A 16,762-nucleotide genomic window follows, 5' to 3' on the forward strand; every position below is an offset into this window, starting at 1 on the left:
AACAGAGGTTTGCTATGTATGCCAATGGGCTTTAAATTTAAGGAATTCAAGTCACTATTATATTGATTGTTCTGCTGTTACATTACAATTAGTGTGAAAACTGTAATTAAGGTTTTTGGATATTTGAACTTTAATTTAAAAGTGTAGTACTAAATGTACCTTAATTTCTTCAGAAGTTACTTTTGTTTTAACCTTTTTTTTTTAAAGAAGTCATTTGCTTATATTCCACTAGTGCCAAGTGTGAAGACTTTTGAAACATCTTATTGTGTGACTGTTTCCTTTATTTAAGAATTCTGATATTTACAAGTTTCACAGCATTGTTAATTAGTTATGCTGCTGTGGTAAACTTAATCTTTTTTTCCCCCCCAAATTTAACTTTTTCAAGTCCTTTTATCTACTTCAATTCTAGAGATGCAAGCACCTGTATTTTGTAACAAAATCGTTTCTCTATCAAGATTTAAAATATAATAAGAAATAAATACAACAGTAATGAAGCTTTAGAAGCAATATATTGCATGGATTCAACTAAATGATAAACTACTTTAGAAGTTTTAGTTTGACCTGCGGCTGCAGTGGTTGTATCTTGCCAGTCTTTCATGCAGTTCATATGGAAAGGGCAGACTACTAACCAGCACATTTTAATTTTTCTCTAAGGTATATTATTTGAAAATTAATTAGGAAGTCTATACAAATTAAGACTTGTTATTTCTAAAAGAATAGAAATGCTTCAAAATGCTATTAGCAGTTCATAGTATTCTGGGAGTGGTCTGCCTTGTCATTTTGAGTTGTTAAGTGATGTTTCGAAGCTAACTTTAAAAATATCCCAATTTAATTATGAAATTAACAGTTTCTCAGATCACACAGTAAAAAAAACCAAACCAGCAAATGTAATACAGTATAAAACCTTTAAACATGTGGTTAGCTTTGTGGAAAAGGGAATAGTGAAAAAGAAATGTAAAATAAATATAAATCTTTCAACAACAGATCTTTACACTGGAATCTCTGTTCATATCTTTTCCAAAGAAAAAATTTCCCATGTAATCAAACACAAAATCTGCATGAACTCATTTTCAACCATTTCTTTGATATGGTGCTCTCTTTAGGGCTGTGAGGACGATTTCTGGATCAATTTCTGGTTGTATGCTGAGTACTTTTCACTTCTCAAGTGGAAGAACTGCAGGAAGAGTAGGTATAAGGAAAAAGAGCACAGGGTCAGAGTATTAATGAAGGCATTTTTCACAACTAGTTCTCCTAAAATGAGGAATTCGTAGCTCATAATATTTATTCTTAAACATGGGAGAGAGAGGCAGGGTGGCCAAATGCCACTGAGATCAGAAATTCTATTATTTGGAATCCAAATTCTCTTAAAAAACCACAAACCCCTTTAATAGCTATCTTGAATCTCCCCAAACATAAGAAATCTGATTCCCCTGCAAGTTTGGCAGCGCTAGCATGTGTGAGGGGCATTAAATATGGCAGGCTTTCAATCCCAGAAAGGATTTTTAATTTGTTCTGTGATGAGAATCCAAATGTCCTCTCTTGTTTTTATGTCTAGTTCAATTGCCCAGATGTTTGTCACATCTGAGAGATTACCCTTCTTTGGCTGCATGAGCAAGGAGGCAGTTATTCTGGAACAGATGATCCCTAGTCTACAAGGCATTTGAGATATTGCATGAGAAATAGGAGAGAAGTATTGAAATCCTTAGAAAGAAAGTTAATTACATATTGGTGATAAAATCATGAGTGTATTTCAGCTGACTTTTTGTTGAAACTAGACTTTCATCTGTGGCAGTGGTAGCAATGCTTTTAAAAGAGAAGCAGAAGGCTATTCCCTGTACAACCCAAAGTAATTAAGTGCCTAAGGGTGAGGGAAAACACCTGTATTTTCCTGTGAAAGTGATAATCTTCTTTGCTGAATGACTTACAAGGTGGTAGATTTATGTTACATCTTTTTTAAAGTTCCTGAAAGACTGGTGACACTATTGAAGCCTTTTTGTTTTCAGTTATTGGAAATGACTTAACAGTTTTCTGCTGTAGAACAGGAAATACACACAATGACAATGAATACTTATTTCAATATATGTAACAAAAATGTTATGGATACTTTTATTCAATGAGATCCAGTTGTTTATTTTGCTGCCTTGTCATTTTAAGCCTTCTGCTCCTCGGGATGGATTCCATGTGAACATGAGCAGTCCTGCTATTTTGTAGACCTTATATTTCTTAAAGGAAGAAACATGCTCAGTGTTGACATGAGAAGGCAGATTCTTTTGTCCCTCTTCTGGTTTTCACAGCTGAGACAAGGGAAGACAACACTGAAATATTTCTGAACCTCTTTCAGAAAAGGTGGCTGAAATAGAGATAAGAAATTACTCTTTGGAGGAAAACCAGTGCTTTCATAAAGTTCTTCAAATGTAGTGATAATTACAGCGATAGCTTCTTTTTGGCTGGTATTCTGTACCAGTTCCACTGAGTTTGCTATAGTGCTTCCAGCCAACTCTACCAAATGATTGGAAAAGTCATTTTGGCACCTTGTTATAGCTTATGCAGGGGCAAGATGATCTATCTTACCCAATTATTTGTAAAGAAATATAGCTATCTTTTCTCCTAACCTTAAAATGGTACAAATCATAGGTAAAGAGAGTCTTAAAACCAGCTTCTTTTGAACACTGTATAATGTCTACATATTGGCACAATTTCCAGTAAGCTGAGCAGAAAATAAGCATTCAAATATCTTGTTTGTGAAAGCAAATGCTTGTAAGACCAAACTGAAAAGAAATGGCAGTTTAGTTAAGAAATCCTAAATTTCTTGGAACTCATAAAAGCTAATTTTCAGAGGCACTACAATAGTGTTCTTACATCGTGCATTTCACAAGATTTTTGTGTTTTTTACAAGGTTTTATTAGGCATCTCTGGAATTTCTCTAGACTGAACAAAAAACAGTCTAAAACTAAGGAAATGACCATTATATGTGGAAAAAAGAATGACTAACAAAAAATAGAAAGTAAAAAAATCCGTAGAGATAGACATAACCACAGCAGAAGAAGTTATTATTACTTTGGGAACTTAAAAAAGAAGAAAATCATATAATTAATCTGTTGAGTTTTATTTATTTGTTTTCTAATGGCCAGATGAAATATAAAATGTAGACTTTGCTCAGGTGGTAGAATGCTCATTGTAAAAGCTGCTATTGGAGCTGAGATGGGAGTGAGAAGGATTCTTTGAAGTAGAGAGTATTGGATTAAACAGGCCTAGAGGTCTATATGAACACAAGATATTTTGAAGCTGCAGCAGCTCTAAAGCCTCGTGGCTGGCATGGAACTACTACACAGATGCACTGTACTTTTCTTCTGGCCCACCGTGGTGCAGGGTAGCTGCTGGGATGTGTGCCTTCCATGCCTAGCACAGGAAGAAGTGAGACTCAGAAAGAACGAGGAGGTTATAATGTTCTGGTGGGAATGGACACCAGTCAGTGTCCTTAGTGTAAAAGTCACCAGTCACACCTGTTAGGAAAGCACAGTAGAGAAAGAAAGAAGCATGCAAGCAGCTGGATATTTGAGGGAGGCAGAGAAAAAGGTGGTGAGTAGGAAGGAACTAAATCCAATACATTAAAGGAGGCGATTATCTTGCATGTTTGTACTGATGTGAAAAAAGTCCATAAAACTTTGCGTTGGAATTTAAGGTTAGAGGAAGGAGGCTTGTTTTATGCAGAAAAGAGTCTTATTGGGAAATGGAAAAGCATAAATGGAAGAGAACGAAGACATGATGAGAAGAGATAAAAAGGTAAATTGCAAACACAGTCTAAAGTAAAATACAGTCATTACATCTGATAAGACCTTCATCTTCCCCATTTTGTAAATAGGCTCAAAGATCTTGGTGTAAAGCATGTCAGAACAATTAAAATGACAGAGAAGCTGAGATGGTTTAGAAAGAAAGATTGTGTATATATTTTGCAAAAATGGGAAGGATTGATATGAGGATAGGATGTGAACAACTTACCTTCCATTTTCTCAGTTTGCTCTTAAAGTAAATGATAACAAGTATTAAATACCTCTCTAAAAGGAAATACACAAGCAACTTAGAAATGAGTGTGTTAATCAATGCAGACACAGTATAATTATGGTGATGACTGCTATCAAAGAATACATTAAACAAAGGAGATGTAAAAAAAGATGTGGAGTACTGGGAAGGTGAGAGGTGTGGAAATATGTTATTATATAGTATAATTGAATGCTCAGGAGGAAAAGAAAAAGCAAAAGACAATCCTGTAGTGTACGGAGTGACTATAGTTATGAGACATCCAAGGGCAAGGGGTATGGATATGGCATAATTATCACTTGCTTTGTTAGAAGGCAATGGAAGTTGAATAAAGAGAATAAGTAACTGATGTTACTGATGCTTACTGTAATCTCAGTGCATCAAAGGATGACTGAAATAAGAAAGAGAGGTTGTGTTTTATGATTTCAAAAAATATTATCCATGTAAAATTGATGAGAATTAAACATCTGAATTTTAAAATCTGGTAGAAAACAATACCATGGAAACTTTGAATTGTACTAACTATTAAGAGAATATCATCAGCAGAGTTGCTCATCTTCACATTTACTTCAACAAGTATTTTTCTTTTCTAGTCTAACTTCAAGCTTTTCAGAATTATTTATCTCATGCTTTGTATCAAACCTTCTCTTTAATGATAAATAGTTTGCAAGTAAATTCTGTTTTGAATGCTAGTTCTGAAACCTAGATGAAAAAGATCACAGTGTATGTTACCAGCTATTTCAGCATGAATTTTACCTTGTGCAAATAAATGTCATATCTTCAACATTTGATCAGACCAGTCAGTTAATGCATGTTGTCTATTTTGAATGTAACCAAGTTGGTCTGCCAAGGTGAAGAGCATTACAGAATGGATTCACATTTGAAAGTAGAGATTAAAGTGTATGCTGTACGGATTGTGTTGGCATGATTTTTTTTTATTTTACAGACTAAAGGAGTAGACCTATCAAAATCAAACTTCATTGTTTATTTTTTCCACTCTTGCAATTAAAAAGGTATCTTCTGACACGTGCATGACTGTGCTACATTCTGCTAGTCATCATTGAAAAATATCCAATTTATATCATCTTGCAGCATATGAATAATTCTCTTTTGTTACAGCTTGGATATGGAGTAAAAGGAGTAAGTGGAATTTTTGTATGTCATGGAAGTTTATATCTCATGTATATGTATGGATAGGAACAATTATTGGATCCAGTATGAAGCATTACATTCCTTAAATGTAGTGTATCGTCTCACGAGGCACTTCTTTCTCATTGTTTTGGCTGTTTTTTTCTTTTTGGAAAAATATGATTTTATTTTGGTCACAGAAGTTCTATTATTTGGGTTGTTCTTTATAGCTTGCATTGAATTAACAGAATAGTACATATGTAATTGATAGGTATCCTCACTCAGATACAGCAACAGTGATATAGGTTCCAAACTATAGAGCTGTATTATGACGTTGAGCCAAAGTTCACGCTGTGCTTTCCACACTTGGTCTGGAGAGATGCACAGGAATTAACAGTGCACGGTATTTAATTTTCAAGTGTCTCTCTCTAAGTTTTTTCTCTAATTCAATTGAAGTAGGCCTCAGCAAGAGATTTCTTGGAAAAAACTAAATTGTTAAGTATATGCACACTTAGCTATTTTAAAAGTGACTATATTTGGCGGGAGGTGCTAAATTTCTAGGATGAAGATCTTATGATGAATAAACAGTTTAGTTTTGTAAAGTGACTTGCGCACAAACTGTATTCCAAAAGATTTTTAAAGTGCTAAATAAAACAGCTGAGCTTAAATAATAAATAATAACACAGAAAGGAGATTTAAAAATAGTTTGAGTATATGAGGGAGATGCAGAAAGATATAAATAAAACAGACTCCTAGCAACGAAGGTTGATAACAAATAAAAGTGTATAGGCACTGATATGAAAATGAATTCTCTAACCTAATTTGCACTAGAAGGTAAGATTTGCTATACATGTCAGATGAGGCAAACAAAGCCCTAATTACTTTCTAAGAGGATTTCCATTCCCTCTCTGTCCTATATTTCTATGATATACTGATATTTGTAGTAAAAGAGTAATCACACTTCATAAGAGGCATCTTTTCTCATCATTGGAGACAAATATGAAAAAGCCAAGATAAAATTATTGGATGTGTCCCTTCTCTGTTGTCAAGAAAAGTTACTTTACAGTGTAGCAATATAAAGTGTAAAATCTTAAGAAATTTCTGCTTAGTACTTCAGAGAAAGGGGTCTCTGCACATTTAAATGCTGAACATGAAGACAAGCTTGTGAATGTGCCATAAAGAAGATGATTTAATGAGCTCAAATATATACAAGTGTGTATAATTAAAGAGACAGCATCTGGTTTGTTTGTTTGTAGTTTGCTATGAAAATTATATCATTTTTCTGAAAAAGCATGCTGAGCAGCTGAGCGTTTTGTGCTTTCTCTCAGTTGATGAAATCCCCCTGCTAGCAGAGGGGGCTTGCTCTGAGCAGGCTTGGGGAAGAGAAGCTTCATGGGTGCAAGGGCAAAGCAGGAAAACTGATCTAATATTCAAGTGATAAGAGAGCAGAAAGCCTGGAGAAGGGATGTAGACCTACAGTCAGACTGCAAAGCTGGTGGAAAGAAAAAAATATCCTAAGGAGATAGAAGAGTAAGGACCTGCTGCAACTGAGCATTAGGGCTGGGAGCAAGAGTATGGAAAAGGACCTGCCCTGTAAGGACACAGTGACTTGGTGGAGATCTTTCTATAATTATTCTTGTTTTCTATTTTTTCTCAGAAAATTAATTTTCTATATGAAAAGGAAATGGCTTATAATCCAAGAAAATTTGGCTTTTGAATGTAGGGCCCATTTCTGACATTTAGGGATATTCATGTGAAAAAGGATCTTTTGGGAGATCTAACTTTCAGCTTTGACCCACTGTACCAATTTTGGCTGGGATAGAGTTAATTTTCTTCATAGTAGATTCCATGGTGTTATGTTTTGGATTTGCAACCAAAACAGTGTTGATCGCACAGGGGTGCTTTAGTTATTGCTGAACAGTGCTTATACAGTGTCAAGTCTTTCTCTGTTTCTCAGCAAATAGGCTGGGGATGGGCAAGAAGCTGGGAGAGGACACAGCTGGGACAGCTGGCCCCAAATGACCAAAGGGATATTCCATACTGTATGACATCATGCTAATCAATAAAAGCTGGGCGAAAGGAGGTGGAAGGGGAGACATTTCGGATTATGGTGTTTGTCTTCCCATGTAACCATTAGGTATAATGAAGTCCTGCTTTCCTGGAAATTACTGAACACCTGCATACCAAAGTAGCCAATGAATTCCTTATTCTGCTTTGCTTGCATGCACAGCTTTTGCTCTGCCTGTTAAACTGTTTTTATCTCAACCTATGAACGTTCTCTTTTTTACTCTTCTGATTCTCTCCTCCATCCCACTGGAGGGTGGGGGGGAGTGGTGGGGAGCAAGTGAGTTCTTTCTTGTTACAAATACACAATACAGTTATTTACCTGAGATAACAGTGATGCAACAGATGGCTATTTCACCTTGAGACTTTAAGTACAGAGCTTTCATAAAACAGAATTATTGATTGGAAAAAACTTGTTCATAAAAATAGCTTTTCAGCCTCTTCCAGTCCCAAAATCTGGGGCAGAGACGCAGAAGTTTAATAGATCTAATCTATATCAGACCTACACCAAAAGACAAGGACCTATTTACATTGCTCTGGTTGCCTCTCCGTTTTTACAAAAAAGGGAATTGATGCAAATACTTTGCCTCATAGGGAAGCAAATTTAGTCATAGATGTTGTTTGTATATATTTATTTGCAAAGATGCTACCATATGTCTTTATATAAACAGTATGGAAAACACATTTGTTAGGTGGGTGGCGTTGTTTTGCATTAAGTGGCCAGGATTTGTATTAAAACATGGGCTTTACCTTTCTAAATGCAGTACTTGCTGACAAGTATTTTGATACTTTTTTGGAAATCATGAATTTGAATTACGTATTTTATTGAAGGTTGATATAAAAACGGATAACTAACTTTTGTTTCCTTGGGTTTTTTTAGGATTTATTTATACCTGTGGTGGAACTTTAAAAGGACTTAATGGCACTATAGAAAGCCCTGGCTTCCCATACGGATATCCAAATGGTGCAAACTGTACATGGGTTATAATAGCAGAAGAAAGAAACAGAATACAGATCGTCTTTCAGTCTTTTGCTCTAGAAGAAGAATATGATTATTTGTCATTATATGATGGGCATCCTCATCCTGCAAACTTTAGGACAAGGTAAAGAATAAACACTATTAAAATGTAACTTGTATTTATATCTTAAAAATATCTGAGAAAATAGTTAAAGCTAATATTTTAAAATTATGTATTCTTTTCTATTTAGACTTTAAGGTGCACTTTTCTTTATTAATCATAAATGTCTTAAAATCCGTATGATTTGGTTTAATTCTAGTTAAAGTAAGTGCTAAAATTAATCTAGCCCTCATAAAATTTGTCTCAAGAAAATGCAATTAATTAAGAGGCGTATGAGCATGGATAAATGATATAAAGTGAATATGAGATTATGGAGGTCTCAGTTTGCGTGATCTAGTAGCAGTGGAACTTTTGTAATCTTTCAAACAGGAGGCTTTCAAGAGAGATCAGAAAAAATGTATTTAAGATAGAATAGGTATTTTTTTTTGCTATTGTGTATGAGCATCTTCTAACACAAGGGGATTACAAGACTGAAAAATCAAGAGTATGATGGGTCACAGAACATTTTGTATCAATGTCTACTTCAGAATCATGGCCCAGATGTCCAGTTCTGGAAGGTTGCAGCTTGAGGGATACATAATAATTCTGCAATAGCAACAGATATATTATCCATACCTTTGCTAGTTATCTTTATTATCATCTATCTTGACTTCTGTAAGTCGTCATCTACCTAGATTTCTGTAAGGCCTTTTACACAGTCCCACACAAAATCTTTGTTGCTAAATAGGAGAGATATGGATTTGATGGGTGGACTATTCGATGGATAAGGAATTGGCTGGATGGCCACATCCAAAGAGATGCAGACAACGGCTTAATGTCCAAATGGAAATCAGTAGCAAGTGGTGTCCCTCAGGGGTCTGTATCAGGGATCAATGCTACTCAATATCTTTGTTAATGAAATGGACAGTAGGATTGAGTGCACCCTCAGTATTTGTGATTCTGCGATTCTCAACAAGTTTGCAGATGACACGAAGTTGAGTCATGCAGTTGACTCGCTTGAGCGAAGGGATGCCATCCACTGAGGTGATTCTCCCCCTCTGCTCTGTTCTCATGGGACCCCACCTGGAGTACTGCACCCAGCTCTGTGGCTCCCAGCAGAAGAAAGACATGTTAGAGCAGGTCCAGAGGAGGGACACAAAAATGATCAGATGGATGGAACACCTCTCCTATGAAGAAAGACAGAGAGTTGTGGTTGTTCAGCCGAGAAGGGAGAACATTATTGTGGCCTTTCAATACTTAAAGGGGACTTATAAGAAAGATGGAGAGGGAATTTTTACCAGGGCCTGTAGTGACAGGACAAAGTGCAACAGTTTTAAACTGAAAGAGGGTATATTTAGATTACATATTAGGAAGAAATTCTTCACTATGAAGGTGGTGAGATACTGCAACATATTGTCCAGAGAATCTATGGATGATCCATATCTGCAAGTGTTCAAGGTCAAGTGGTATAGGGCTTTGGGCAACCTGGTCTAGTGAAAGATGTCCGTGCCCACGACAGTAGGGTTGGAACTAAATGATCTTTAAAGGTCCCTTCCAACCCAAACCATTCTATGATTCTATGGTTCTATGATACTGTGATGAAGAATGTAATGTGTATTCCTGTCAGGGAACATCCAGTTTCATTTTACTTTGCATAGTGCTGCTCCAATAAAGGGATGTGTTTTCGTAATATTATATGGCAAATATTGATTCACTGGTAATGATTTTTTTTTTTTAAACTGTTGCGTAACAGTCCAGCATCTGTCCACTACAAAGAAAATATAACATGGTACTAGAAGGAAATTAGAACAGTAAAATTCTTCATCTCAAATCTGTACAGGATGTGAATTCTGTTTGTCAAATGGATAAGAGTCAGTAGGTATGGAGAAATGTATCTCTAATGAAATTGTTTTTCTTTGTACTTCTGTGCTTCCATTCGTATTTCCTATTTCATAAGTGTTTGTATGCAATTCTGATACCAGATGCAGGAAAGAGGGAACCCATGGCTAACAGATTTGAGGGTTGTCTTTCACAAGGAAAAATCAAGAACATGCAGTTTTCTTCATTTCTGCCCACTCCTCAAAAGATAAAATATACATGGCGATTTGATCACATGTAGTAGGCGCCCAAAAAGGCCCTCACTGTCAGTGAAGACCTTTCGGTGAATCCACTCTAAATTGTAATCTCAAAGAGTATGTGAGCAACATTCTGCACAAGTGCAAAAGAATAAAACAATTATTATTATTAGGAACTTATGGTCCTTATGGGGTTACAGTTTTAATGAGCACCAGAGAAAACAGGTGAAGGAACTTAGGAGGATGGAAGGAAGAGGAAAATAATATCTTGCAAAGGTAGAAATTTTTTCTTTGTATGTCTTGTTTGAACTACAGAGAAAGTTTATATATATTTGAGTGCACGTGTATGTTTGTATCTCTGTATATGTCTGTATACATAGATATATAGATACCTATCTACATATATGTGTGCAAGATTCTTTTTATATTAAACTAAACCTTCAAAGTGGAGCTCTGGGATAGTGTTGGGGTTTTTTTAAATGTTGATATCTTGAGAAGAAAGTCAAGGAAGCTCGGCATGCTCAAAACTTTTGGTATAGTGTATTTAGGATACCACTACATTCTGGTGAGTAAAAGGATGAGTTCTGTAGAAGAGAATAGAATAAGTCAGCACTTAAAAAGGAAAAGACGATTAAGCCTCCATATAGGTCTTGAAATAGACTGCTTTTGCAAGACTTACAAGATCTTGCCAGCGTGTGGGTGCAGTAGAAAAATAGTACGCATTTGTGTGAGTGGAGAATTGGGTTTTAAATTAAGAAAGTGTGATTGTGAAATTATGCAAGCTTTACTAAATCTTTCATGGAGACGTTTATTTTCTCAAATTGCTGGAGCAAGTAGTAAGGTGATATTTCCTACAGTTTTCTTTTTGCCAAAGTTTTTTACTTAAGTAAAGTTTTACTGGGCTACAGTTGCTTGTGAAAACTCTCTAGCATGACAGTGGATTTTACAGTTTTACCCAGTGACATTAATGAAAGTGTAATCAGATTACACTAGTCACCGTCCCCTTAATTTTGTAACAGACAAAAATGTTTTTGGGGGACTATATAGGTAGATTTGTAAAATATATAACAGGACAGCTAAAAAAAATCATCTCAGACAATTGGTGGTGAGGCACTGGCACAGGTTGCCCAGAGAAGCTGTGGATGCCCCATCCCTGGAAGTGTTCAAGGCCAGGTTGGATGGGGCTTTGGGCAATGTGGTCTAGTGGAGGGTGTCCCTGCCCACGGCAGGGGGGTTGGAACTAGATGATCTTTGAGGTCCCTTCCAACCCAAACCATTCTATGATTCCATGAGACACACAAGGCTACTATTTCTTTATCTACTTCAACATTTTGATTGAAAGAAGTTTCTATATGACTGAAAAAGATTTTGCAGTTGGACCTTTTCTGAAGCTCATGACCTCTGACTCCATCCTCATCCAGTTTTATACTTTTTTGTTTAATTGTTCTCCCCAGAATTGAATCTTGTAGAAATTGGCAGTCTTTGACTGTCTTGAGTAATGCTTAACAGCCGTAAATGGTTTAGATGGCACTTGAATGGCAGTTAAACAATAATGAATGGAAGACAAGTGTGTCAGATACAGCCATTACGGAAAGTGTACAATCAATATTACACTTTCATCTTTGTGTTACTGTATGTGCTTGATTTAGCATATTTAATATGTTAGATCTTTGCCTCAAACTATAAATAGAGAAAATATAGAATAGTTTAAAGCTGTGAACTAAATGCAAAAAAAAAAAATAAAATCTTTCTATAAATAATATTTGTAATCATCTACCAAAAAAAAATCTGTTTGCAGAAAGATAGTATTAATTACTGGATTTGAACCAAGCTTTCAGCAAAATTTCATACTTGGGAGTCTTTCTGGGTCATGTCATGGACACTATTTTTAGGGTTTTCTTGTTGCCCTGTGTATATCTTCATGACTTTTGTGTACCCTTTATTTCACATTTATACATCTAACTCCCCTGTAAAAAAAAAATAAAAATAAAATAAAAAAATTAACCAGGGTTTGATTTTATATTATTACTTTTAAATTGCAACTTTGTATACACCTTATTTTGGAAAGTAGCTAATACTTCTGACTGCTGTTCTGAGTGTTGAAAGTGTTCTGAAAGTGTTGCATTGCAAAATAGAACTCCTGTTCCAATTTTTCTGCCTTTCACATAATTTTTGTGCGTTACTAGATGAATCATTTCAGCCAAGCTTTTTGAAGATGCATATCAATAACAGATTTTCAATTTTCTGGGTGCCCATCTTGATAAACAAGAGTTTTGTTTGCACTAGTGATAAGAAATCCCACTTTTAAAAGAAGTTAACATAAGGTATGACTTGAACTGGTAAAACATCATGTAAATCAACTGCTTTGCCAAAGCCAGTTGGAATCATCTGATGATAACTCTTTCAGGTTATGAAAATATTTTTTAGTATAATTATAAATAATTCACTATAGTAGCTACTACCATATATTAGGGAGTGGCAGGAGCAGGACTGCTCCACGAGGGGCACGAGCCGAGGGTGACCCCACTCGGGCTGTGCTCTCACCCACTGGCACAGTCCTGCAGGGACTGAACACGGAGCGCAGAGCCGGGGACTGGTAACAGGGTCCATCACCGGTGCCCTACATTGCAAGCAATGAACCAGGTCCAGGGTCCCTCCAGGGAGTCCAGCTGTGAGCAAAAAGAAAGGGGGCCAGGTAAGCTCCCCACAGCGTAGGGGTGAGGGGCTCATACAGGAGGCAGGGCCGGGGACAGAGCTGTAGCAGGGTCTGGATGCCTCAGGGTGGGCTGAAATGGAGTCCCAGGACCCATGGGCAGTGGGGGGTGGGAGTTCCAGCTGGGGCTGCTCAGGGCCAGGAAGATCTACTGTTTCCTCAGGTTCCTGACACCACATAGAAAAATCTGGGAGAAAATGATTTGATAATTGCCTTTAAGCAGGATTTAGATACCACACAAAACAAAGCATGGGACTAACTATATGAACTGTTCATTGGGTACTCTTCATGTCACTCCTTGAACAGTCATATGGAAAGCACAGTTAATTTTAAACTTTGCAGTGATATGGCAGTGGCAGTAATATGGTACATATGTGGACGAGAGAATGGCAACCTCAATTCTGAGGCTGCAAGTTTTGTTTTCTTCCTTTTTTTTAAAATGAAATTTCTGACCATAAGTCATAATATGCTATCAGTAAATACCAAACAGTATATTTGTCTTATTTATCTATTTATTTATTTATTTATTTATTTATTTATTTATTTTGAGGAATAAGGTGTTTAGAATTGAACATTACTTTTAAAAGAGACATCATACTCAATATTTTTCTAAAATATAATATTTTGCTCTAATTAGTTACCCCAATTTGCAGTGTGATATTAGAAGTAGCTTTAAATAATTGAATAATAACTTGTGATTTTATACCCAAACTCTGTCACAGTTCCAGGAGAATGCATTTTCCAAAATTACCAGTACCTAACCAGTTAATTGATTTGACATTTAAATATTCATCACAAAATTAACATTGCATTGAAATCAATGAAACGAATTCAGATCTATTTTAAACAGAAAAAAAAAAATGCATACCTGCTCCAATTGTACTGGGATAAATTGAATAATTCAATCCAGTATATTTCTGTCTCATTGTGCTGACTAAAAGAATCTTTCATAAGTCTATGTTCAGAAAGCAATTTTGTAGTAGCCAAAATTATATATTTTCTAAAGTTAAAAATAAAATTATTTGGAAAATGACAAGTGTACCAGAATGTTCTGGTAAAAAACATCAGAAAATTTCACTATGTGTGGTCTTCAAAAGGACAGATATGGTATGGGAGTTTGGAAAGCTCCACTGTTAGCAAAAAGGTATAATCATTTTATGACAGCTATTCATTTGTTTGCGTAACTGAAAAGAAGTATGAATATGTTTATCTAAAAATCATGAGAAGTGGAGGTGTGACAAACTGGTACAAACTGGAATTTTTCTATGCTTAATAAATATATATTCTGCTTGTGTTTGAGAGCCTGCATGACCAGCATGTATCTGCAGAGATGTACTTAAATGTTGATATGGTCACTGTGTCCAAAAATTTAATTGGATGAATTAAAAACTTTTCTCTACCTACTCATGGTCAATTTCCTCTCATGAAATTTGAATGGAAGGAAGCTTTAACATTCTCAGTGTTTAAAAGGTGAGCTAATACGTATCTTTTCTAATCTCTTGTTTTTAAGCAAGATGAATCATCCTTTCATCTACGTTCCTTGCTGAGGCAAACAAGAATCAAATGCACAGGTTACCTGATCAGTGCTTCTGAGCTGCATAGGAGAAATTCATTGAAATTACTGGAGGCATCCACTGCCTTTTCTCTATTGATGAATTGCTTTCTCCTAAAACATCTGACTCCCTGAATAGGCCAACATTTTTAATATTTACTCCCCAACCACTTGAAGACAGAAAAAAAAAAATAATCAGAAGATTAAGAAGTAGATCTTTGAAATTTCAGGATGCTCCTAGTGTTAAATATGGTTGGGTATGTTCTCTTCACGCTCGTACTTCCAAAGATTTAAATTTGGTACTAAACAAACAGATTCATACTTTGATAATGGTATTGCAAACTTTTTAAAAAAGATATTGCTATCAAATAATAGAGGAATACGCTTAAAACTGAACTTAAATAAAACCAAAATACTTTTTTATTACTATTATTATTCTATAGCATATGGAATAACAGATATTGATCCACTTAGAATTTAAGTTAATTAAAATTAATTTATTCGGTCCAAATAATTAAGTGCAGAAAAAAATTGGAGTAGAAATATGTAAAATTACAATGAATCCTTAATATTAATTCATATTAAATATTGTTAGGATTGCAGGCAGGTGAGTTGGCTGCTTACTTGGCTCTGGGCTGAGGTTATGTTATCTGAAAAAGGCATGGAAAACTATTGGACATGCCAGGACAAGAAGCCAAACTGACTGCTCTGACTATGCCATAAGAGTTGGACCTGCTTCAGTGGTCTAGAGGACCGCAGCAGGAGCAGGATGAGTGCTTTCCCCAGCTGGTGAGAGAACACCCACATGGATGAGTTGAGCATCCTGCTGTCACCCCATCAGTGTCTGCTCCTGGCCTGATAGCACTGTCAAATACCTGTCGCTCCATCATGAATGTGCCAGGTATTACTGACAACATAAACATTCTGTTTTAGCTCAAAACCAGTCACAAATTTAAGGTATGCTTTCTCTGAATAATTTACATGATTTTGATTTTGCAGTGTTGAAATGCTAGCACCATCTATCTTTTTTCTACATCTAAAACTTTATTGAAAAACCTTCGAGGCATGGAATAAATTAAAATAAAGAAAACCAACCAGCAACAACACCACACCACACCACCCCTCCTGTAAAGTCAAGCATACATTAGTAATTTTATGTTCTTACTTAAAAAATAAATAGCACTAAGTAAAATACTAATAATTCTCAATTTTAAAAAGGGAAAAATATATTTCTGGAAGACTACAAAACTTTCTATTTTATAAATGGAGGAATTACAATTTACATCTTACATGTGCTAAATTTTCAAGATTATCTTACAGAAATTTTACAAAGAAGGAAGGCTAGCAAAAGAATGAATGTTGGCAATAGCAGAAACTTCCAGTGCCCTCATTTAAAAGCTCTGCTTGTTTTTCCATTTCTTATTCTAATTATGCTGAATATGTGTTTCTCCTTTTAATAGATAGAAGTCTGGGTCAAACAGGCAGCAGTTAGGATATGCTGCTAACATTAGTGCAACCTCCTGCTTGTTACATGTCATTCCATGCCACCCTGGTAGCTACAGTAATTTATTTCTTCTGATTCAGACTCTTTCCTTCTTGTGGTCCTTAGAACTTTAACCCTAATTCTTTGGGAAGGTTTATATCTGTTACATTCTTTACTATCTCCCAGTCAAACTCATTACCTTACTTTTTTGGGGGAATCTATTGTGCTATAATTTGTTACCAAGTGTTCCAATCTTTCTCATATTAACTCTCATCAAAAGCAGAAGACAAAAAAAAGCCCCACATTTTTTCCTTGCTTTTGCCTCCTTCTTCCTCCACTTCTGCTATGTCACAGTTTCCACTTACAGAATTTTCTGACTTTAAGAGTTGTTTTACTTGTTCTTTCCCTTCTCATTTTCTTTGTCTTTAGATGATCTACAGTACTACAAGATGTAGTACAGGGTGCCCAGATCTACTGCCAATGTCTTGTCTGGGCAAAATGCCATAATGGTGTGTTAATTCTCCTTTCTGATTCCCAGCTTTGTTGTATGTAGGTCCACTTTACTTCACGCATGCGTATCCTTTTGTTCTTTGTAAGTTCTCTGTCATCTGAACAATGCCTTGTTTACTTAGACCGTACAAAGACCCTTTC

General features: G+C 35.7%; 1 protein-coding gene across 1 annotated transcript in view; it reads left to right on the plus strand.

Moving 5' to 3' along the window:
* The window catches only part of CSMD3 (CUB and Sushi multiple domains 3), a 727,509-nt gene that overhangs the window by 75,109 nt on the left and 635,638 nt on the right, over positions 1-16,762 (plus strand). The window contains exon 2 of the mRNA XM_075743489.1: positions 8,111-8,333. Coding sequence (XP_075599604.1) covers positions 8,111-8,333 — 223 coding nt within the window. The remainder of the gene's footprint in view (positions 1-8,110; positions 8,334-16,762) is intronic.

Source organism: Balearica regulorum, chromosome 2, assembly GCF_011004875.1.
Source record: "Balearica regulorum gibbericeps isolate bBalReg1 chromosome 2, bBalReg1.pri, whole genome shotgun sequence".
NCBI lineage: Eukaryota > Metazoa > Chordata > Aves > Gruiformes > Gruidae > Balearica > Balearica regulorum.